The sequence below is a fragment of the Giraffa tippelskirchi genome, chromosome 14 (assembly GCF_054371585.1).
Source record: "Giraffa tippelskirchi isolate mGirTip1 chromosome 14, T2T-mGirTip1v1.2.pri, whole genome shotgun sequence".
Lineage (NCBI taxonomy): Eukaryota > Metazoa > Chordata > Mammalia > Artiodactyla > Giraffidae > Giraffa > Giraffa tippelskirchi.
The window spans coordinates 69071653-69094206 of NC_137288.1; the positions used below are offsets into that span (position 1 = coordinate 69071653).

Consider the following 22554-nt stretch of genomic DNA (forward strand, 5'->3'; position numbering starts at 1 on the left):
TGAACATAGGTTATCGTCTCTGAGGGATCAAACTCCTTTGTGTGCTGAGCTGTGTGGTAGTTGCATATTTATGTTCTTAAGAAATTCTTTTCCACAGTGGCTGTATCATTTTAAATCTCGAGCAATGTACGAATGACCTCGTTTCTCCACCTTCACCAGCATTTGGTGGCGGCATCATTCTTCTTTTCACCATCCTGATAGGTGGGCAGTGCTGTCCTGGGGTTTTCACCATCCCAACGGGTATGCAGTGATGTCCTGGGGTTTTCATCATCCCGACAGGTGGGCAGTGCTGTCCTGGGGTTTTCACCATCCCGACAGGTGTGCAGTGATGATGTCCTGGGGTTTTCACCATCCTGACGGGTGTGCAGTGATGTCCTGGGGTTTTCACCATCCCGACAGGTGGGCAGTGATGTCCTGGGGTTTTCACCATCCCGACAGGTGGGCAGTGCTGTCCTGGGGTTTTCACCATCCTGACAGGTGTGCAGTGATGATGTCCTGGGGTTTTCACCATCCCGACGGGTGTGCAGTGCTGTCCTGGGGTTTTCACCATCCTGACAAGTGGGCAGTGCTGTCCTGGGGTTTTCACCATCCCAACAGGTGGGCAGTGCTGTCCTGGGGTTTTCACCATCCTGACAGGTGTGCAGTGATGATGTCCTGGGGTTTTCACCATCCTGACAGGTGTGCAGTGATGTCCTGTTGTTTTTGCCATCCTGGTAGGTCTGTAGTGATGTCTTGTGGTTTTCATTTGCGTTTTCTCCATAATGAATGATGTTGAGCATCTTTTTACATTTACTTGCCGTCTGCATATCCTTTTTGGTGAAATGTCTCCTCCTGTCTTTTGTCCATTTTCTAATTAGTGTTTTTGTTTGTTTTTAATGTCGTGTGTTAAGAGTTCTTGATATATTATAGACACTGGTCCTTGGTGGGTGTGTGGTTGCCAGTTTTTTCTCCCAGTCTGTGACTTGACTCTTCATCTTGTTAGGTCTTTGACAGAGTAAATGTTTTTAATTTTGATGAAGTCCCATTTATCAGTCTTCTCTTTTATAGTGTGTGCTTTTGGCATCGCGTCTAAGAACTCTTGGCTCTCGATCCTGAAAACCTTCTTTTATGTTTTTTTCTAAAGATGTTTTTATGATTTACGTTTAAGTCTGTGATCCACTTTGGGTGAGACTTGGGTTGAGATTTCTTTCCCCCCGCGCATGTCCTTTTTCTCCGGTGTGGTGGTGCTAGTAGTAAAGAACCCGCCTGCCAATGCAGGAGAGTGAGGAGACGTGGGTTCCATCCCTCGGTTGGGACGACCTCCTGGAGGAGGGCATGGCAGCCCACTCCAGTATTCCCGCCTGGAGAATCCCACGAACAGAGGTTAGTCGCTAAGTTGTGTCCGACTCTTGCGACCCCGAGGACTGTATGTAGCCTGCCCGGCTCCCCCGTCCATGGAATTCTCCAGGCAAGAACGCTGGAGAGGGTTGCCTGGTGGGCTGCGTTCATAGGGTCACACAGAGGTGGACACAGTTGAAGTGACTCAGCACACGTTCGTCCGAAAGGCTGTCTCTCCTCCGCTGAGTTGCCGTTTTGGTGCTTTGTCAGATGTCATTCGGGCATGTGTGTGGGTGCTTGTTGGAACCCAGTCAAGGATCTCTGTTGACACGGGCTGAGGCTGTCCGTGTGACACCCCCTCTCACCCTGCACGCCCGCGTGTTGTGGGGTGAAGGCAGGCTTGGTGGCATGCGCTGAATTCTGCCTTGCCAGTTGTTCCTCCTCTTGCGCGTGTTGTGTGGACGGTCGCCGCACGGCAGTGACGGCCTCAGAGCCCTGCTTTACCGTTAACTGGCCCTGTGCTCCTCGAACCCCCGGCAGGCCTCTGCCGGGAGCTGGGTGGGGATCCGTGGTTTAGCTCGAGGCCCTCTTCACCCTGTGTCCCCACTGCCCCGAGTCTGGATCCCAGCCAGGACCCCAGGGCATGTCAGGCCCAGCTTGCGTCTGTTTGCCCTTCTGAGGAGGGCAAGCCCCCAGGCCGGGGTGTGAGATGGAGAATCTGGGTGGAGCATCCCCTTCCCAGTCACCCTGAACCATGGGGTGCAATAGAACGGGGCACCGGGCACTGGCTTTAACACTGGTGAACCTGCCTTGGTGCGCGCCTGGTCGCTGCGTTGTGTCCGACTCTGCGACCCCATGGACTGGAGCCCGCCAGGCTCCTCTGTCCGTGGGATTCTCCAGGAAAGAGTACTGGAGTGGGTTGCCATTTCCTGCTCCAGGGGGTCTTCCTGACCCAAGGATAGAACCTGCCTTGGCAGGAGGAGAAAAGGAGTGAGATGGGGCTGGAGAAGCTTCCCTCTGCTCCGTGCAGTAGTTAAGAGCCCACAACTGTAGTTTTAATAATTGAAAATTAAGTGTCCTGGAATGTCATTGCTTCTCCTCTTGGTAAAACCACAATTAAATTTAGCCCAGGACAGACTGGAAGTACGTGTTATAGCCTCTGCATCGGTGAAATCAGCTTTCTTCCTGCAGACTCGACGGCAGCCGTAGAGTCAGAGGGTGGTGTGTCCTCTGTCTTTTATCTTACGGTTGAGGAAACAAATACCCAGTTAGTGGCCAACTCAGGACTCAAGGCAGGATTTCTTTATTGCTAGCTGTTCTTTCTGGTTTCTCATGCTGACACAGAAGCAGGACTTTATAGTCGCAGGCACCATAGGAGTCTTTTGAAAATAAACTCTGGGGTTTGTATCCACACTGAGGGCCTCCCTCGTGGCTCAGTGGTAAAGAATCTGCTGCACTGCAGGAGACCTGGGTTCAGTCCCTGGGGCGGGAAGATCCCCTGGAGAAGGGAATCGCAACCCACTCCAGTGTTCTTGCCTGGAGAATTCCATGGACAGAGAAGCCTGGTGGGTTACAGTCCAGGGGGTCACAGAGAGTCGGATGCGACTGAGCGACTCTTTCATATCCACACTGGGGCTTCCCAAGTGGCTCAGTAGTAAAAAGTATCCGCCTGCCAATGCAGGAGCCGCAGGAGCTTATGGTTCAACCCCTGGGTCAGGAAGATGCCCTGGAGGAAGAAATGGCAACCCACTCCAGTATTCCTGCCTGGGAAATCCCATGGACAGAGAAGGCTGGTGGGCTATGGTCCACGGGGTTGCAAAGAGTTGGACTCGACTGGACACAGGCAAAATTAGATCTTGGCTCTCACCTGCCACATATCCACATTAGCTTCAAGGATGCAGATTAAGGTGACTTACCTGCGGTGGTCCTTATTTTTAGGGGTTGCTGATTCAGTTTAGGGACATTATGGGCATTGTTAACACAATGTACCAGGTGTATTAAATGATCTCCAGCAGCCCCCACCAGTTCATTTGTAGCTGTACTCTGCTCAAGCGACTTCTTTAGGAAACCACGGAGACTCCCCGTTCCCTCACCCACCCAAAATATCATTATTAGCTTGGTTTTGGGTCCTGCTCTCCTAAATGTTTAGTTTTAATTTTGGTCAGGCTAGTCCTGATCCAATTTATATTTTAAGGTCATCAACTGTTAATTTATCTGTCTTCTTGAGTGATTGTCATCAGAGTAGATTATATAAGTTGACCATACTGCTCTCTGAAAACTGGCTCATTTCACTGTCAGCTCTTGTTAGGCCTTTTTAATGCAGAGTGATTTGAGGACAGAAGCACCCCCAGCAGCTAGCGTTGTGCACAGTGGTGAATGCTGTCGTTCCTCTGTGTTCCTTCCATCTAAGTGGGGTCTGAAATGAAACACTCTGTCTGTTCTCCCATCGTGAGATCGGGTGAGAGGGAGAGCCGGAAAGCAGACTGGTGTTACTTATTATTATTATTATTGTTTGGTAATTACATCGTAGATGGAAGATTGGGAACCTGCTGTTAATGAGGCAGAAGCACTGTTCTTTGCGTCTGGGCTGACTGTTCAGTTGGCACTGTTGTGACGTGTGTCTCATGCTGTCGCGAGTTTTTGGTCTCTCTGAAGTGGAAGCATAAGTACCTGCGAAGTTTGCTCACATTTCCTTAGCCTTGCTCATCTTCCCTCCTACATTTCCCAGGGTACCTTTTTTTCCCTAAAATAATGGAAACACACAGAAGTATTTTCCTCAAATAATTTTGCTGGCCTTGTGCTCAGTATACTTTTACTCAAAGATTTCACTTTAAATATTTTTAACGGTCTGCTCAGATAATTCCTCATGATGCAAAGAGGATGCCAAGGCCTAAGGCTGTCTGCATCCTCACCAGGGCCCCTGTGTGCCCCCCTTCCCCCGTATCAGCCATTGATTTCTGTGCCAGGATTGGGCACAGAAGCTGCAATACTGGTAGACATCACATATGATTGCAATTACCTTTCAGCTTTTAATTTCTGCTTTCTCCTGTGACCTGACTACTGAAAAGTAGCATTTCACTTTGTAAAGGTAGCAGTTCTCTGAGCAAACGAATCTGCCCCAGACTGAAAATTAGCCACCTATTACCTGAGTATGGCAAATGTTTTCCGTGTTTCAGATGACATCAGTAAACTGTCAGAAGACGCCTGAAACTGTAAGTGCATTTTCTTATGCTGTTTTCTGTTCCAAAGGCAGACATTGTCACGTTAACCTGCTTTATCCCGTAGTGAATGTTCTCAGCTTGCATAGATGAGAGAGTTTAGAGAGACGTTTTTGTTTTCTTGGAACTTCCCTGGTGGCTCAGACGGTAAACTGTCTGCCTACAATGCGGGAGACCCGGGTTCAATCCTTGGATCAGAAAGATCTCCTGGAGAAGGAAATGGCAACCCACTCCAGTATTCGCCAGTGCAGGAGACGGGGGTTCGATCCCCGATCCTGGAGGGTCCCACCTGCCGCGAGCAGCTCAGCGCGTGCGCTGCGGCGATTGAGCCTGTGCTTGGAGCGCGGAGCGGCAGCGGGAGAGGCCAGCGCAGTGAGACTCCCGCACCCCGCAGCGAGAGCAATGCCCGCGCAGCAAGAAGCAAAGACCCAGCACAGCCAAACATAAATAAATTAATTTTTTTTAAATCGGAGGAGAATGGTTGGGCAGATGCTGTCACGTGAGTTTAAAACTGGCTCTCACCCAAGTGTCCAGGAGAGAAGGTCTGCACCCCAGATGGCAGGTTTGTTCTGCACCCGGAATGGGTGGAGTGGGAGCGGGTAAACAGAGAAGCGTGGGAGTCCTCTGGGAGCGTGTGCACGCGAACGCAGACGCAGCTGTGCGTGCACGCTCAGCACGAGGGCTCTCCCGAGAGCTGAATTCCTCCACTGCAGTGATCGCAGAATGGGGAAGCGTCCTGATTCGGGGGTGTGGTCCACGGCTCTCCGTCTTGCTTGTCTGCCTGGATTTGGCGAGGAGCCTCAGCCAGTGGAAACGGCTGAGGGCAGGTTCCTTTGGCTGGTCAGTGGTCGGCGGGTTAGAGACCACCATCTGCCCCCACAGAGCCCCCCGGGGCCGCAGTGCAGCGTGAAGGGAACACTTGGACCCATGTGTGAGACAGGTCGCTTTCGAAATGTGGGTGTGTACGTGACCTCGTCACTCTAAAACATTTTCCCTAGTCTCTGCAGTCAGAGATTTCTGTCATAAAGAGCACTTTAATTCATAAAGCCTCTTGAATCATCTTGATACTTATTTTAGTTTGCCTTACTAGTAGGAAAGCCCTCTCACCCACCAATGCATCCCTAACTATTTATATAGTTACACGTACTATGATAGCATACAAGCGTCTGATAGGGGAGCATGTTTAAGTAACTCGTTGTGAATTTTGTGTGTACTGTGAAGGGTACCTGGTACCATATCTTGATGGGAGATACGTGAAAATTCGTTTCGGCTTTAAGGGAACACATGCTCTGTCTCCTTTTCAGATTTTTCTCTGATTTTTGTTGCTGTCTTTCCCTATAATAAAGCCGCGTCACCGTGGATGGAAGACATGCCGTGGAGTGGGATGGAGGGGTTGCCTGTAATCGTGCCCACGGCCGTCCGTGCACTGGTCCCCGGCCCCTCTGTCAGCCTTGGAATGGGTCAGAGCCCAATGCAAATCCTGGTTCCTCCACCTGAGAGCCGCGGGCCCCTGGCAAGTGTCTTAACTCCGCCACGCCTCCCTCCTCACCTGTAAAGTGGAGATAATGCCATCTACTTCATAGATTTTTATGAGAATCAAATGAGATGATGTATCCAAGTCCATCTATTTAGAGGATCCAGTTCACCACTTGGCTGACAGTGGAAGGGGCTCAATGCATAGGATAAAAATAAAATGCTTTGACTTGAGTCTAGAAAACACTGGTTTTATTCCTAGTAAGTGCAAGACATTCTGAGATGCCTGTGGAAATGCAGACGTTACAATTCACTGCTTGGGATGAATAACTGTGTAGTAATGTGAATAGAAACTTTAGTTCAAAGAAACAGATGATTACTTGTGATAAAGGAGAGGTCACCAGGATTTGATACTTAATGCATCTGTGGATTGGTTTTCACTGGCTGTGGCTTGTTTTACTCTTTGGAATATGTATTATTAGAAAAGGAGTGCTATTTTAAAGTGATGCTTAACCTCATCAAAGCTGCCTGTAATGTTCTTATTTTGTGACTGCAATAAACATTTTATGGGATCACATTTGTACTTCAGTCCTTTCAGGAGAGAACCAAGAAAGAATTTTCAAGTGAGTTTCTGATTTTCCTTAGTTTTCCTTACAAGCTGAAACCTTAATTTGCTTGATTCAGAAGCTAAAAGAATAAAAAGCCTGTTTTGAAAATGTCATAATTCTGTTGTCAGTATAAAAGATTGGTTCACTTTTAACTACAGTATATTTTGAGGCTTTTCTTTAACTGACTTTAATAAAAATTATACATTTTAGAAGATAGTAGATACTTGTTGCATGAATGTCCAAATACTGTTCAGACACATTTTAACTATGGAATAATATCACGTCCTCTGTCTATATTTACTGTAAGTTTTTTTGTGTTTTAAAAACCTGCCATGTTCACTGCTTCTATCTAAAGGGATGAAAAACCTGTAACGTGTTTCAGTTTTTCTGTGTTAGTTAACGGTGTAGAGAGAGGGCTTCCCAAAGGGGATTTCGGTCTCAGTTTTAGTTTATATGTGATTAGATTTTAAGCTCTGGAAGTTTCGATTTAATATCTGAATTTATGTATCCGAACGTGATTTGTTGTTTTTAATCGTAAATTGTATAATGGCCAGTGCATCCATTTAAAGACCAGTTCATGCGCAAAAAAGAAGAACCGATTGCCGTGGCCATTCCTTTGTGTTCCTGTATTTCAGACCTCAAATACTAATAACTGAAGTGGCCAAAAAAGAAAACTGGGTTAGCCACTAATTAATTTTTATTATTTTGAAGAAAGTTACTGAGTTCTGGGAACTCGGACTACTGTCAAGATAGATGCCCTTAAACTTGCACTTTAATTACTCATTAGATTTGCTAACTTACTTTATAAGAATACCTCTTCTTTGCACTAAAAAAAAGTGTGTAAAAGTAACAAAATTGGAACTCTACCAGAAGCTAACCTTCTCTTTACATCACACTTTGGGGATGAGCCTGACTTTATCGAACATACTATTTGTGTTTTACGGAGTAAGGCATTTTATCTTGACCGTTTAACTTTTTAAGTTTGCCTTTTCTTTGGGCCTATAATTAATTATTGCAGTGTTTGAAGTGACCGATGTGTACTCACTTTGAGGCCTAACCAGCTTCTCTGCGTATTAGAAAGTACTTCGTAGGACCAATCCTGTCTCCCCCTCTGGTTTGTTTAGAAGACCTGCACTGTCTGCCAGATGCTGCTCCCTAACCACTGCAGCTACGCCTCCCACCAGCGGATCCACCAGCACAAGTCTCCCTACACGTGCCCCGAGTGTGGGGCCATCTGCAGGTCCGTGCACTTCCAGACCCACGTCACCAAGAACTGCCTGCACTACACGCGGAGAGTGGGTTTCCGGTCAGTATGTCCTTCATTTCCGGGCGCGTGAAGCTTGTGCAGGGTTCTGAGTGGTCCGTGCTCAGCATCTTCATTTTCATACAAGTGATGCTTTGATCAGCAGATCCTCTGGGAACCTCGCTCATTCTTAGGGGGTGTTTCTTTCATGTGGGGTTGACGCTGGTCCACGCCAAGCCCAGGGTAAAGGGGGCCCCTCCTGCCGGGCAGAAGCGGGCATGTGGCAAAGCTTGGCTTTGATTGACTGTTAGGAGCCTCTGTACTTCCTGCCGCCTTTCTAGCAGACTTGCGTTGTCATGCTGTCTCCATTTTAACCCCTGTAAGAACACGGTGCATTTCTGCACCTCTGAGTACTTCTCTCATCGAAACAAGAGGGTAAAATGTCCCTCACTTTTATCTTGTCGTGTGGAAGGCTGGGTCACTCGCTGTGGAGGAGCCCTCCGCCCAGGTGACCTTCCTTTATTCCCCCTTCTCCGTACTTGAGTGCAGGCTTCTCCCGCGTCCCTGCTCATCTTCACTGTGACCCTGTCACTGCCCCCTAAAACTTTCAGATGTGTCTTTTACAACATCCGACAAATCCAAAGGTTAGCTTAATAATGCGTGATGATGCATTTGAACTTGATCCTCTGCTTTGGGACCTTGTAAAATACATTCCTGTACCTTCTATATTTTGATTAAATGGAGGTCCACCAAGAAAACACGTCATTGGTACACAGTGTCTTTGTTAATAGGGGTGCTGCTGTGTTGTGGGCTTATTTTGAGAGTTTGGTTACCAGGTATCGTTAATGTTAGACTGTTAATACACAATTTTTCTAAAAAGTTGTAACACAGTTCTGATGATTTATCAAAACAAAGGCCGGTTTGATTTCAGTTAAATTTAGCTTATGGTGTCACCAGTTTCTTGGTGGTTCTGTCCGTTTCTCTAACAACGAGACTGACTTCACATTTTTATCTCACGCCTCCAAACCTGTGATGGACTGAGAACCACCTAACAGCCAGCCTTTGGTTTGGAAATTTAAAAGCCCGAGTCCTTCTGTGCCGGTTCTGCTGCTCATTGTGTGGCGATTCTCGTGGTCTCTGTGCCTCGGTGCCCTGTGTGTTAAATTGGCGTGATGTTTATTGACCCCCATCTCCACGGGTATGTTACAGAGTGAGAGAGGGTGAGCCAGAAGCATGCTCCTCGCTTAAGAGGAACGTTCCACGTTGATGCCACAGAATTCACACACAATGACACTTTGGTTCTTATCCTGTGTTTGGAAACTCTTATTACTGGCTCTTTGTTTAGTATAGAAGGGAGTTCTATGCTCTTTATGAGCGCAGTTCTTTCAATGGATGCCAGTTTCCTCAGAGATTTAGAGTTGATTTTTCCAATATAATGAAAGTAAACTTAAACTGGAATGAGTAAAAGAAGACTCCTATCTGGCTATTCCTGGTATCTTTCCTAAATTAAAACAAAAGCTCTGCCGGCAGGCTCAGAGTAATTAACACAGTTGGAAAAGCCCATTCCTTTTCTTTTTTTTCCCCTCGTTCACGGCATTGCCTAAATTTGGCACTTTGAATTTTTACTAAAATTTCTTTTTAGTATAGTTTTTTTTTCCTTGCACTTGAGGGTTACAAGAGCTATAAAAACCCTATGTGTGTGTGTTCTGAAATTTCATTCATGTTTACACCTCTTCAGATAATAGAACAAAATCTGACCTTAGTTGTTTTCCTGTTGTTTGAAGTAACGGCTCGGTCTCCTATTTGGCTGGGATTTAGCAGCCCCTTGACCTTCTATGTTTTCTTCTTCTCCTTTTTGGCTTTTTAGTTTCCCCATTTTTTTTTTTAATTTTTAGCCCGAGGAGCGTCTCCAGCGCAGCCCCAGCCTGGCTGTCTCTTCCACGCGCTCTCTCCCTGATCCTACTGCCGTCTCCTAGATATTATGGGGGTCGGTTTGGTCAAAGTCAATATAATATTTCTCCGAATTTTCCCTCTTCTTGATCCACTGAATCTGCATCTGAAAGGGGGAATTATAGGATTGTATACTGTAAGCATTTTATTATGTTTTTAATTTAAAAAAATGAAGAGAAACTTGATTGGTAGCCAGAACACAAAGGGCTTCAGCTATGTTAAATATTTATTAATAGGCTAGATTTTTAGTAACATTAGAATGCTATAGGAACCTTTTCAATTCTCCTTCTATTTTTCAACCTTATTTACATTCCTCATTGGCCCCTGTTGCCCATGAATCTTTTCTTCCACTTGCAGGAAGATATTTTACAACTTCCTCTTAAGTTCTTTTAAATTTTTTTACTTTCTTTCCTCATGTTAAGGCGAGCTTTCCCTTGGTTTCCGTGAGGCCCTTTGGACCAAGCCTTAGCCACTTCCTTCATCAGCTGTCGATTCTCTAACCTCTTGTTGATTTTCTTAAGGATTAAATCTCCCTCTCAGTCCAGGAGACGTCAGAGAATTAGCCCTTCCTTGGTGTTTTGCCCTTCGCCTAACACCTTTGTACTCTTGCCGGGAAAAATATTTTGCTTATGATTCATGATGTAGCATATGCTTCTGTTTAATCGTTAGTAACCCATCTATTTTTGTTTTAGGCGATCTTCTTCTTGTATAGGAATCACGAGCTTCTAGGGTTGGGAAGGACTAATTTATCTAGTCCAGCTCTTCTCATTTAACAAATAAGAAACCCGCTCAGAGAGGATCGGTAACCTGTTAACATGTTAACTCAAGATCGTTTCTGTCTGGTTGGGTGGCTTTTTTGCCTGAAATAGTAGTTCAAGTAGATAAGACAGAGGGCCTTTCCTTACTCTTCCATTGTTATTTACTGCTTTTAATATATATAATATATATATATACATATTTGTTTATTATATATACTGCTGAACAGGATGCCTTCAGTCACTTGGAATGCCAAGGCATTAGTTACCATTTTTATAAACTGCTCACAAAGCTTACTTAACACGGCGCACGTTATAGCACACACGTGGTTCAGCGTGTGCCGCGCAGTGCGACGTTGATAGCCGCTTCCTGAATTCGGAGGGATCTTCTAGGAACAGAAGCACCTTAGGTTCAGCCCTGTCTGCAGCCCTCCTCCTCCAGGTCAGCCCCTCATGTTCACGCCCAGGACACGGCTGCCAGGTGTATGAAAGGTCTGTCCTTGCGGGTCAACAGAGAGACCACCCTCGAATAATCTTCCGGGGTGAGCCAGCAAGGACGACTAAGTGATAAATGGATGGACTCGCAGTGGTACTGGGAGTCCCTCCATGAGGAAGATGAGGCTGGGGGAAGTGTCTCCGTACTTCTTGTGAAGTTTGTTTCTGTAAGACTAGATCTGAGCGAGGAGTGAGCTAACCATCAGATTATTAATTCAAGAAAAGGTGAGCTAGGGAGGCCATTTATAGGGGGAGGTTTGTCTTTCCGCAGTTTATCGTTCACGTCACTTCTCAAACAAATGGCATGTGCCTAAGTGGGATTTCCAGGAGACAAATGCCCTACGTGATTGACCTGCTCTGCAGTAGCCCCCAGGGACGTTCGCCACCCTGGGTGGACGGGACGCTGGCCGTAGCTTTGAGCCGGTACTCATTCGTCCCTCTGGGTCCCTCTGTCCATGGCGTGTAGTATCAGGTAGTGAAGAATTCTTCCAGAGGGTCTTAGGGATGGGTGAGAGCCTCAGAATCTGGCATGTGGTCATCCTCTCAAAGCCGGAAGTCGTAGGATCTTGCCATGCTCCTGGCCTTGACATGGCTTCATGCGCCATCGGTCCCGCCTTTATAAAAGATGCTCAAAAAAATAGCCCTTCGGAGTTTCATTTTTCTTTTTCCTGATCTTCCTTCTCAAATATACGAAGATAAATTGATCTGTTGTAAACAGAAGAAACCCCACACATTAAAAAAAAAATACAAAAAACCTAGAAGGGCTCTTTTCAATACGTCATGTGACCCAGTTTTGCACAGTTAAGTTACACAGGTCTAATGGTCTTGTGCTAACGCCCGTGTGTTTGTTCTCTAACAGATGTGTGCACTGCAACGTCGTGTACTCTGATGTGGCCGCGCTGAAGTCTCACATTCAAGGTTCTCACTGCGAAGTCTTCTACAAGTGTCCTATTTGTCCGATGGCATTTAAGTCCGCCCCAAGCACACACTCTCATGCCTACACGCAGCATCCTGGCATCAAGATAGGAGAACCAAAGTAAGTCACGCTGCCTTTCGACTTATACTCCACTCCTTTCTCAGGAATTTAGAGGAGGTGATAGTTTGATGGAATAAAATTTTAAGACGTGAAAGATTACGCCGCTGTGCAAATTTTGATGCTCTCTGAAGGACAGCTCGTATCTCCCTAAAGCTTTCAGTACTGTCCAGGGTGAGGTCTTTGTCCAAAAATGTCGCTGACTGTTTATGCGCTTGTTATCAGTTTTTGCTAAACATGTGAACATTGACCGATTTTGTTCTTTTAAGATGATTTTTTCTAGGTTCTCGGAAGACTAAAAAAAACTGTCACAACTTTTCAATTTTCGTAGTTTCTTTTTTCGTCTGATACACGTTCACAGTACCATTTAGAAGATGAAGTCAACTGAAGACACTGTCCTGAACTTAACTTCATAGCCAATATAAGTCTTGGATTAGTAAAAGTAGATTTCATTTTTTGCCTTAATTTCCATCTTACTTGTGTCAGGGTTTTCCTCGTGGAGTCTTTAATCCCGCAGTGGGTTAGTTGCAGCCGGCGGCCTGCCGGGTCGGCGGCCCGGCAGAGAGGACAGAGTGGGGGGCCTGGGGTCAGAATCTTGCCGCTACCCGCCAGCGGGGTGACCTTGGCCCGACCCCGACCCCGGCAAAGTGAGGTCCCACGTCCGTCCCAGGGTTTGCTGGAGACGCAGCAGAGTGACATATTTAGCACGCCCACGCGTGGCCCCTCTGCCTGGCGCGTGGGGGGCCCACAGCCTCAGCGCCTCTGCTTCCCTGCTCACCCGGCCCCGGGTCCGATGGCCAGGCTGATGACAGTGTCTTCCTGTGTGGTTTGTGGCCGTGCATAATTTGATAATTATGTGTGGCTAGAGCTGCTGCCTCAAACCTATTGGTATATTTTTGTCTGAACCTATAATCGGGGAAGTATTGGGGGAGATATGCGTACATGCCATATTGTATATGTTTGGTTTTTCATGTAGCATTTAGTTTGGGGGAAGTGTTCGTGGCTCAACGCAAAAGAAATGACACTGTTTGCTAAAAAGCTATGAGAAAATGGAGTTTTTTTCTAGTGGGACCTTCAAATGTGATCTTTTTACGTCTTCAAAATGAAACTCATTATTACAAATTAGAGGACCCACATACAAGTTGGTGTCCTGGCTGCAAAGACAGACATTTAGTGATTTTTTTAGTTAAACAGCCTTCAGTGGTCATGGTGTGGTTGTGGTCAAGGTCATGGTCATGAGGCTTTTGGACACTAGCATAGTCTCCCTCCACCCCCCACTCCATAAATACAGTTTTTGACTTGTTTTTTTTATTCAAACAAAACTTTATTCACTGGAATGGGTGTGAAACCTGGAACAGTAGTTGCTACCTGGGAATGCAGCACAGCACATGATTAAAGTAAGCTAAAATAATACTCCTCAAATTTGAGTAATGTATAGGGAAAAAGTTATTCGAATATTTTCTTAGGAACATTTTTTTTTTTTCTGCTACCATAGTCTTTAACAAGTGCATTCCCAAATGTAGGCATTAACGCCTGAGTTTTAAACTATAGAACAGATTTACAAGTGAAAAACGGCAGAACTCCCAGACCACTGGGCTCAGTTAGCAGCAGTGACTCGGGCGGTAAGTCAGGCCCGCGCTGCAGCAGCCCTGCTGCTCCTGGGGCCCTGTGGTCCGTCACCCACACTCCGGGGCCGAAGGGCCCCCTTTCCCTATGCACTCCTGTAAAGCCTGCCTTCCTGGGCCGTGCCGGAAGCTGGTTGCCCCACACTTGACTGAGAAGCTTTCTTTCAACATTAGATCCCTTTTCTGTTTAATTTGTTGTCATCATTTGAGTCACGAAGTCGTGTCCGACTCTGTGTGACCCCATGGACTGTGGCCCGCCAGGTTCCCCTGTTCATGGAACTCTCCAGGCGAGAATACTGGAGCGGGTTGCCATTTCCTCCTCGAGGGGATCTTCCCGACCCAGGGATCGAACCTGGATCTCCTGCATTGGCAGGCGGGTTCTTTACCCCTGAGCCGCTGTTTAAGTTAGCCCCACATTAAGTGAGTAGAACCTCACATGTAAAACCTCGCAGTGGTATTTGGTTAACAGGTGGTTTTATGCGGATGATCCAACATTATGCTATTTGCTTATGTTAATTTTGAAAGATCAATATAAAAATCCCCACCCCACATTTTCTTTAGAGAATATGTGCAAGTCTGAGAATGAACCCGTGAAGACCTGCACCTCAGCTTGAAAAGCGTGACATAGGGTTTTTATTTAAACATTTATGTGGTGCCCATTACGTGCAGGGGCCATCCCAGTGCTTCGTTTCTTGTTTTCCTGTGTGTGATCGGCACTTTTCTCTGCCATGTCAAAGGGAACTTTGAACACCCTTTCATCTTTTCTGGGTAATCTTGAGATCATTGTGAATGTCCGCTGCTAAAATTTTACGGCGATACATTCAGTGACTTTTTTTAAATATCTTCCTCGACGGCTGAATAACCTTAGCAGTTTTTTGGCCGCACTGTCCTTCTGTTTGCTGCTTCTAACTGCATGCAAGTCAAGAAACAAGGACTTAAGAGTGAAGAAGTGAGTAAGAGACAGAGCTTGGAAACAGGTTGCCATGACATAAAGCTACGCACACTGTCCTCACGGCATGGTGGAGGGCTTGGATTCAGACGAAGACAAATTTGAAGAGCCGACCTGGGATTTACGAGGCAGCACGCAGATTTTCCGGTCTCTGAGCCATCTGTGAGGGGGCCGTGGTGCAGACCCCCCAGGACAGGCGTGGGCACATGTTGGGCTTTGTACCTGGCTGGAGCCCTAGTGGCTGCGGAGGCAGCTGGCCGCAGTTTTGAGCGTAGACTCCTTGCTTATTCACGTGCTTTCCGTTCAGGTGTTGTGCTCCGTCCTGACGGGAGGGTGGGTGTTCAGACTCCTCTCTCTTGCTTTCCCGCCTCCCACTTTCCTCCCCGCTCCCCGGCAGTTCCTTTTCAGCCCCCTGCCCCCTGTGCTGTTCCAGTCCAGTTCTCCTGCTGCTCCTCAGGCTCACATTTGGGGTCAAGTCAGACTTGCAGTTTCCACTTTCAGAGTCCCTCCCCTGCCAGTCGCTTGCCCCCCGGGGCGTCCAGCCGCACGGAGCCGCTGGCCATCGCCGCCGCGCCGTGCCCGTGCAGACGCCGCCTCTGTGCGGCCCGGTCTCCCGTCCTGGGTGCCCTCCCTGCTGCCCGCCTGCAGGTCTCCCTGTGGCTCCTCCCCGTCTTGTCCTTTCCCGGTCCGCTGTGTTCACGGTCCAGCTCTGTGTCTGTGAGGGTCGTGGCACCCTCGTTTGGACTTTTCTGATATAAGCACCTGTTTTTTAATTTTGTGATCATCTCTCTTCTACAGAAAAGTCGGAAGAGCACTGTGGAGAACTCGTGTGTCCCCTTCACCCACGTCCCCCAGCTGTTGGTGTTCCCGACACCTGGTTCATCTTTTCATCTTTTCTCTCCATATCTCTCCCTCTTTTCCTCCCACGTAGGAATAATGGGGCCTCATGGCATAAATGTTTGTACGTGTTCTGCCTCTGCTCCCAAGAAGGACCCTCATGTACATTATTACCACCATCTAGTCTCCCAGCCAGCATGGGTTTTCATTTTACCATCCAGTTCATAGATCCCATGAAAATTTCTCCCAACTGTTGAGATATTATCTTTTTTTTTTTTCCTTTTCTTTATTCCTGGTACAAAATCTCATCTAGGAGCACATTTTGCATTCAGTTGTCCAGTGTGCTTACATCTGGAGCAGTTGCTCAGTCTTTTCTGCTCACATCCTGCAGGAGATTTCAGCCTCATGTTCTCTCTTTTTTTTCCCCTGCTTTTTGGCCATGCAGTGTGGCATGTGGGATCTTAGTTCCCCCACCAGGGATTGAACCCAAGCCCCCTGCATTGGAAGCATGGTGTCTGAACCCCTGGACGGCCAGGGAAGGCCTGGCCCCGTGTCCTGAAGATGACCCTCCTTCTCGCTCCTCCTGACTCGTCCCGCGCTCTCATAGCTGGACTCAGGGTGCGTCCTCTGGCAGGAATCTTCTCACACCTTCGGGGATGCTCCCTGCACACCTGTCCCTCTGGGGATGCTCGCCTCCGTCATCTGGTCCGGTTGGCGGTACCCAGATGCCTGCACTGTGAGGTCACTGTTTCCCCTGGATATTTGTTAGTGGTTTGTGAGGCGCATTCCAGCAACCTGTCCCTCAGAAGAATAGATTATGTCCTGTTTTCTACTTTCTTTACAGTTCAGTAGAAGGTAACAAAGCAAAACAAAACCGGGAAGGAATGTAGCACGGACAGAAGCAAGCCACGCCATTTTTCATGAAGCAGTTATTCCTGAAAATGTAGGAAGAGTCCTGAGAAAATGTTCAGCCTAGCTAGTAAATCTTAGTTCTTTTCTTGAGACTTTTTTTTTTCTTATTGCTAGGTGCTAATTTAAGAAAGATCAGGAAGTATAAGCAGGCAAGACAGTTACAGGAATAGGTTAAATAAGTAGGTAAATAGGGGTGTCAGCATCCAGCTGAGATGATGACAGTTGCATGCTGTTTCTTTTCTGTGCCCCTTTTTAAAAATGTGAGCCTGTCCTCCATCCTGTCTCTTTACCTGTTTTCTTTAAAATTTGCATGAAGATCACTCCATGTCATTGGTCTATGTTTGCATCATAATTTTTAAAAATCCATGCATTATTGCTGTTGTTTAACTACTTACACTGGGTGTTTGGGCTCTCTCCAGCTGTGAGCTATTTCAGTCAGCGGGCAGTGCTCGTCTCGGGTAGACGTTAATGTAGCACCTTTGAGCTCAATGATAAGACCCTGTGAACCACGTCTGCTGTTAAAAAAAATACCCCCTTTCCCCAGTCAGGGACGCTTGTGCTCTGTGCCAGGGTAGCTGACATGTTAGGCTCTTCTAAAATCATGTGCCGGTCACACCCGTTACATTTATAAATCTCATGTGGAAAAAGAGGGGGAAAAATCTGTAGTTTTTTGCCAGAGAAATACAAAGTGTGGTCCAAAGTTCTGTGAGAAGCGCTCTCTTACGAAGATCCTGTGAGGACAGAGAAGTGGTTTCCAGGGGAAGGGCATCCCTTCTGGTAGCCGTCCTGCAGATATAGCAAAAGGAACCTCAGGTGTTCCTTTCTCGTTGGACTCGTGACTCGGGCCAGGGTTTCTCTGCCGTTTCCCTCGCGGCTCTTTGGAGTTCTCTGCACGGGTGCTCCTGGCTCTTCAGAGGCGACACTGGCGTCCCCAGGGCCTCCTCTCAGGACCAGGACGACCGTGTTGGAAAATGGGGACCCCCCGAGTATCCCAGCGAACCCCCGGAGGTGAAGGCTGGGAGTGAGGAGTCCGGGTCCTTGCATTCTCACAGACACCACCCCCTACCCCCCAGGGGCCAGCGGGAAGTGTCGATGGGTGAAGGGACTGTCCAAAAGGTTCAGAGCCGCTGAATCAACATAGGGAGGCTGCTTAGTAGTCACATACTAGGTAGGGAAGTGGTTTGTAGCAGACAGTGATTATTTTAAACCATGTAGGCATTCAAGTATTGAAGCAACATTTGATTTGTGGATTTTCTTTTATGGGTCTGTATTTTCATGTATAATTGTTTCCTGGTGCAGGGCTTTCATTGTTAAGAAAAGGCACAGAAATAGTGAGTTTCAAATGTAAAACTGCTACTAACGCTGAAAGAAAGCTTGCAACGAGTCACAGCATGTTCAGTTCATCCATCAATTTCTCTTTCAGGTTAGGGTACCACCATCTCCTCGTCTGATCTTTAAAACTGTTTCCAAAAAAAGCCAAAGGATGCTTTTGCTCTTGTTAAAGTAGCTCACAAGTGAAGGTGTGCCGGAGCGTCTCTGTCCCCGAGATGCTACGGCTGAGCTGCTCTGGGTGGTGCCAGCTGCCCTGGAACATTCGTTTCAAAGCTGAACGTTTCGTTCTCTTCGCCATGTTTGTGTGTGGCCACCTCCTGGATTCTCGGATGTGGCGTGGTGGTTCCTTTGGCCTGAGAGATGAGGGCTGCCTGACATTTCCCCGCCCCTCTTTCTTCTGTTTTAGAATCATATATAAGTGTTCCATGTGCGACACCGTGTTTACCCTGCAAACCCTGCTGTATCGCCACTTTGACCAGCACATCGAGAACCAGAAGGTGTCTGTCTTCAAGTGTCCAGACTGTTCTCTTCTATACGCGCAGAAGCAACTCATGATGGACCATATCAAGGTGCGTGCGCCTCTCCTCTGTCCTTTCAGCGGCCTCTAGATCCATCCATCGGTCGTAAGTCAAGGCCGAGCCGCAGATTACAGTAAAGCACGTGCGATGCCGTTGAGGGAGGGGATGGACGCCGGTCGTTGGTGTGAGCCGGTTACAGCGTGCTGTCATTAACAAGTTCTCCTGGCTGAGAGATGCTTTTTATTCCCGAGTCCTGGTCTGCATACCACAAAAAATCAAAGCCAAGTAACAAATGCATGCCCTGACTGTATCAAAATAATACAGTTTTAGGTGTTTTTTTTTTTTCCCCCTCTTCTATGTGAAAATGATGGTTGTGAAGTTTACTTTTTTGAGAACTTGGTGTGAGGTAGGATTTAGAAATAGACAGGGACTCTCATGAGTTATGTTAATTCATATAAATATTGATGTGTTCGGAAAAATAAAGATTTTTCCCTTGAAATTACTTAAGCAGTTCTGTTCGCATTATAATTAATGCCCCTGAATCTCATAGTTCTTTGTTTTTTTTTTTAAATCAAGTTTCCATGTAAACTGACAGTGAAATGTCCAGGATACGGCACAGTACTTGGCGCCTCGTGGGTGCTCACTCCGTGAAGTGAGTAAGTGTCCAGTTTGGACAACCCACTCTCCAACTCTCCAAAGGGGCACCCGAATCTCACTGTAGCCTTTTAAGCTCACTAAGGACAGAGCTTAGTGCCAGCCTCTTAGCTGTCCACTGTGAGAAGGATAAGCAATTTTTTTCCTGTGTCATTAGGAGATAACATCCATCAGCTCTCAGAGATTAAAGTGATGTCCTTTTTAAAAAGAGAAACAACAGACCCAATATTACCATGAAGTCAGTCTCTTAGTTTTTCTCTTAAATGTATTTTACAGAAAAGGTCAGTTGAAAGAGCAAATCAAGTCTCTTAATTATTCCTACCTCCGGTTAGTTAAATGGAAGGCACTGTTAATCCTGAAAAGTCCCTGTGTTGAATGTATATGAGCTCATGGAGCGTAACTGCCTATTAAAATGGACTTAAAACCTCCGAGAGGCCACTCTCTAGAAGCCAGGTGCAGGCAGTGATGGCGTGGCATTACCAGGGAGGAGAAAATGCGTGGCAGAAGTGTTCGTCATTCTCACTTTAAGTACAGTAAAATCCTCTTAAGAGGCTTTAAAGGTTTTTCCTAAAATTACAAAATCGCCTTGACAATACATATTTAATGAATGATCAGGAAAAACTACAGACTGCTTAAATAAAAACACAGGAACTTTGGAATTAGACTCAAATATTTTACATGTTCGATAGGAGGGGTGGGTGGGGTGCAAAGGAAAGAAAAAGTGCTTCTTAAGAGGCTTTTATCTGCTTCCTGAAACTCATCTTTATGTCTGCAAGTGGCATAGTTAGGGTCTTCTGTGTTAATAGCGAATCTGGAGGAATACAAGTTTCCAGGAAATAAGCGACTTAAGAAGAGGGGTTTCTTCCCTGTGGCCACCAGGAAGAAAGAATGGTTTTTAGTCATTTCAACCTTTTACGAGACTCCATGATACGAAAACAGTGGGATGCTCACTTATGTTCTTATTTCAAGTATGTTCTATACATTCTAAAATCCTGTCCTGCCTTTATGTGTTTAGGGATGGGTCAGAACAAAGTTACAGGCTGCTGCTGCTGCTAAGTCACTTTAGTCGTGTCCGACTCTGTGGGATCCCATAGACGGCAGCCCACCAGGCTCCCCCGTCCCTGGGATTCTCCAGGCAAGAACACTGGAGTGAGTTGCCATTTCCTCCTCCAATGTGTGATAGTGAAGTCGCTCAGTCTTGTCCGAGTCCCAGCGATCCCATGGATTGCAGCCTACCAGGCCCCTCTGTCCAAGGGATTCTCCAGGCAAGAGTACTAGAGTGGGTTGCCATTGCCTTCTCCGAAAGTTTTAGGGGCACCCTGTTTTTGCGTTTACATATCTAAGCTTGTGAGTTTATTTACATAGTCTGATGTCTGTGCTGGTCAGTTTTTCATGTGGAAGGAGTTAAGAGAAAGGAGACCAGAAACAGTGCTTTTCTGCGGACATACTTATTTAGAGGTAGATTTTCACTGGCCCAGTTTAATCCAATTTGTATCATTTCTTTGTTCCGCCACAATGGATTTATTCACTGTGTGGGACCCCTGTGCTGCATGCTGGCATCTGCCTTTAAAGTAAACTTTCAAGTTACAGGCATTCAGGTTATTTATTGTTACAGGAGCCAAGGAATCATCATTTCCAGGAGAATTAAGTTGTATTTCCTTTATTTAAAAAAAAGACATTCATCTTTAATAAATAATCTTATTTTTTACTTAAAATGTAAAAATGAGCAAATCCGTTCTTATTTTTGCACACGTTCTGTCGCTGTGTTGTCACAGCAGAACTGTGCCACTTTTTTGGTGTTTCTATAAGCAAAATAAGGCTCCTTTAGAACACTTAGCTACTTTACTCTCACTTCAGCTTTTTAGTTAGTGGAAATGTATTTGCCTAGAAAGTTACAAAGTTTATCAGAAGATTTAGGGGTTGTTTTCTTTGGGTTTTAAATGGTTAAAAATATAAAAACTTGGCTTCTGTTTTGCAAAGGGCCATTTAAACACAGGGGCCTCTGTGCTGTGTGGTAGCAGAGAGGCCAATGCATGGGTTTTGGTATAAAGAGATGACATCACTCCCCAGATTTTCTCTCTGCAAAAGCACATGAGTCATCCAGCCCAGGCCCTGTTTACAGCCCGGTTTAACAATCATCTGGGGAGACCTGTTTATATAATTAGGAGGACCCCCCCCTTTCCCTGTGGGGTGAGACAGTTTTGAAGAAGGGACTGCTTATGACACAGCTTAAAGAAGAGCCTGCCTTGACGCAGATGATGGCAAGTTCACCAGAGGGCCGAAGGGGTGGCCTCTTACCTGCACACCGAGGACCGGGGCGCTGAGGCCTGTGGGGTGCGAGTCTCCGGGACCCCTGGGGCCCAGCAGGGCTCGTCCTGCTATCCTTCTGAAGATTCGCGAGTTCAGAGGCTACTGATCAGAAGAGAAGCCCCATCCAGAGATAAACTGTACACCGAGGCACAGACTCGTTTGCTGCCTTCACGTTTGTGGACTCTGGGCTTCTAGAACACAAAACAAAAACCTAAGGGAGCTGGTCTGCAGGATCAAATTGCACTGGTTTATCCCAGTGGAATCTGAAATCCTGTGAGTTGACTTTGAGGCTGTTGAGGCCCCCGTGTCAAGGATCGTAAACGAGCAGTTTGGACAGGCTTTTTGAGCTGCTGCTGCGGATCGTTCACAAGTCTGGGTGCTGGGTACTGTCGGTGGAAAAGGGATGGATTGGGATGGGAGCAAGATTAGGATCAGCAAAACTCTCCCCAGCAGAAACCCAGACTGTTAAGAAGTGTTTCAAGAGTGTGAAAGGCGTTCAGGGGAGGGGAAAGGTTTGCTGTTAACACCCCAGTCTCAGGTGCTCTAGTTGGCTAGAGGTCTTGAGCTCCTCCCAGTATAGCAGCCTGTTTAAACGTTTCCGGGTAGGTGTGCAAGGAAAACGCTCTTCCTCAGAAGTGCTCTCTGGTAGAGAGGGCTCACTCTGGTACGCTGGGGGACGACACCGTGCCAGGAACGATTTGGCCTCAGTACCAAAGTCTTCTCGAATTTTAAAGTGGCACAAGCAAACGAGTCTTTAAAAATTATTTGAAACCAGAAACACATTAATTAGTTAAAGCAGCCGTAGAAGGTAAATACTCCTTTATTTCTCTTCATGTGTATATTTTGCTTCGGTTTTCTTCTTGCTCTGTTAAGAACTACCTCTGAATGACTGTGAAGTCAGGTTGAAACGTCCGTAATGTAGTAAGATGGTCTGCGTGCGCTCTTTTAGTGGTGTGGCTTGTGAAAGATCTTTCTTCTCTTTTTATAACATAGTCTATGCATGGAACGTTGAAAAGCATCGAAGGGCCTCCCAACTTGGGTATAAACTTGCCTTTGAGCATTAAGCCTACAACCCAAAATTCCACAAACCAAAACAAAGAGGACACCCGATCCCTGAACGGGAAAGAGAAGTTGGAAAAGAAACCCCCATCGCCCGTGAAAAAGTCACTGGAACCCAAGAAAGTGGCCAGTCCTGGCTGGACGTGTTGGGAGTGTGACCGGTTGTTCACGCAGAGAGATGTTTACATTTCCCACGTAAGGAAGGAGCACGGGAAGGTAAGTGACCCCTGAAAGCCTCCCTGTTGGTGCAAGGACGATATTCTGAG

General features: G+C 46.6%; 1 protein-coding gene across 41 annotated transcripts in view; it reads left to right on the forward strand.

Annotated features, from left to right (window-relative positions):
• Positions 1 to 22554, forward strand: part of ZNF532 (zinc finger protein 532) — a 108556-nt gene that overhangs the window by 55174 nt on the left and 30828 nt on the right. For 38 of the 41 annotated variants that reach the window (XR_014074962.1, XR_014074958.1, XR_014074959.1 and 35 more), the window contains 4 exons: positions 7741 to 7922; positions 11919 to 12095; positions 18154 to 18316; positions 22223 to 22504. Coding sequence is in view for 22 of the 41 variants with exons in the window: in XM_081562976.1 (XP_081419102.1) it covers positions 7741 to 7922; positions 11919 to 12095; positions 18154 to 18316; positions 22223 to 22504 (804 nt within the window). In the remaining 19 variants the exon portion in view is untranslated. The remainder of the gene's footprint in view (positions 1 to 7740; positions 7923 to 11918; positions 12096 to 18153; positions 18317 to 22222; positions 22505 to 22554) is intronic. The other 3 variants (XR_014074977.1, XM_081562974.1, XM_081562995.1) reach the window with 1 other exon arrangement.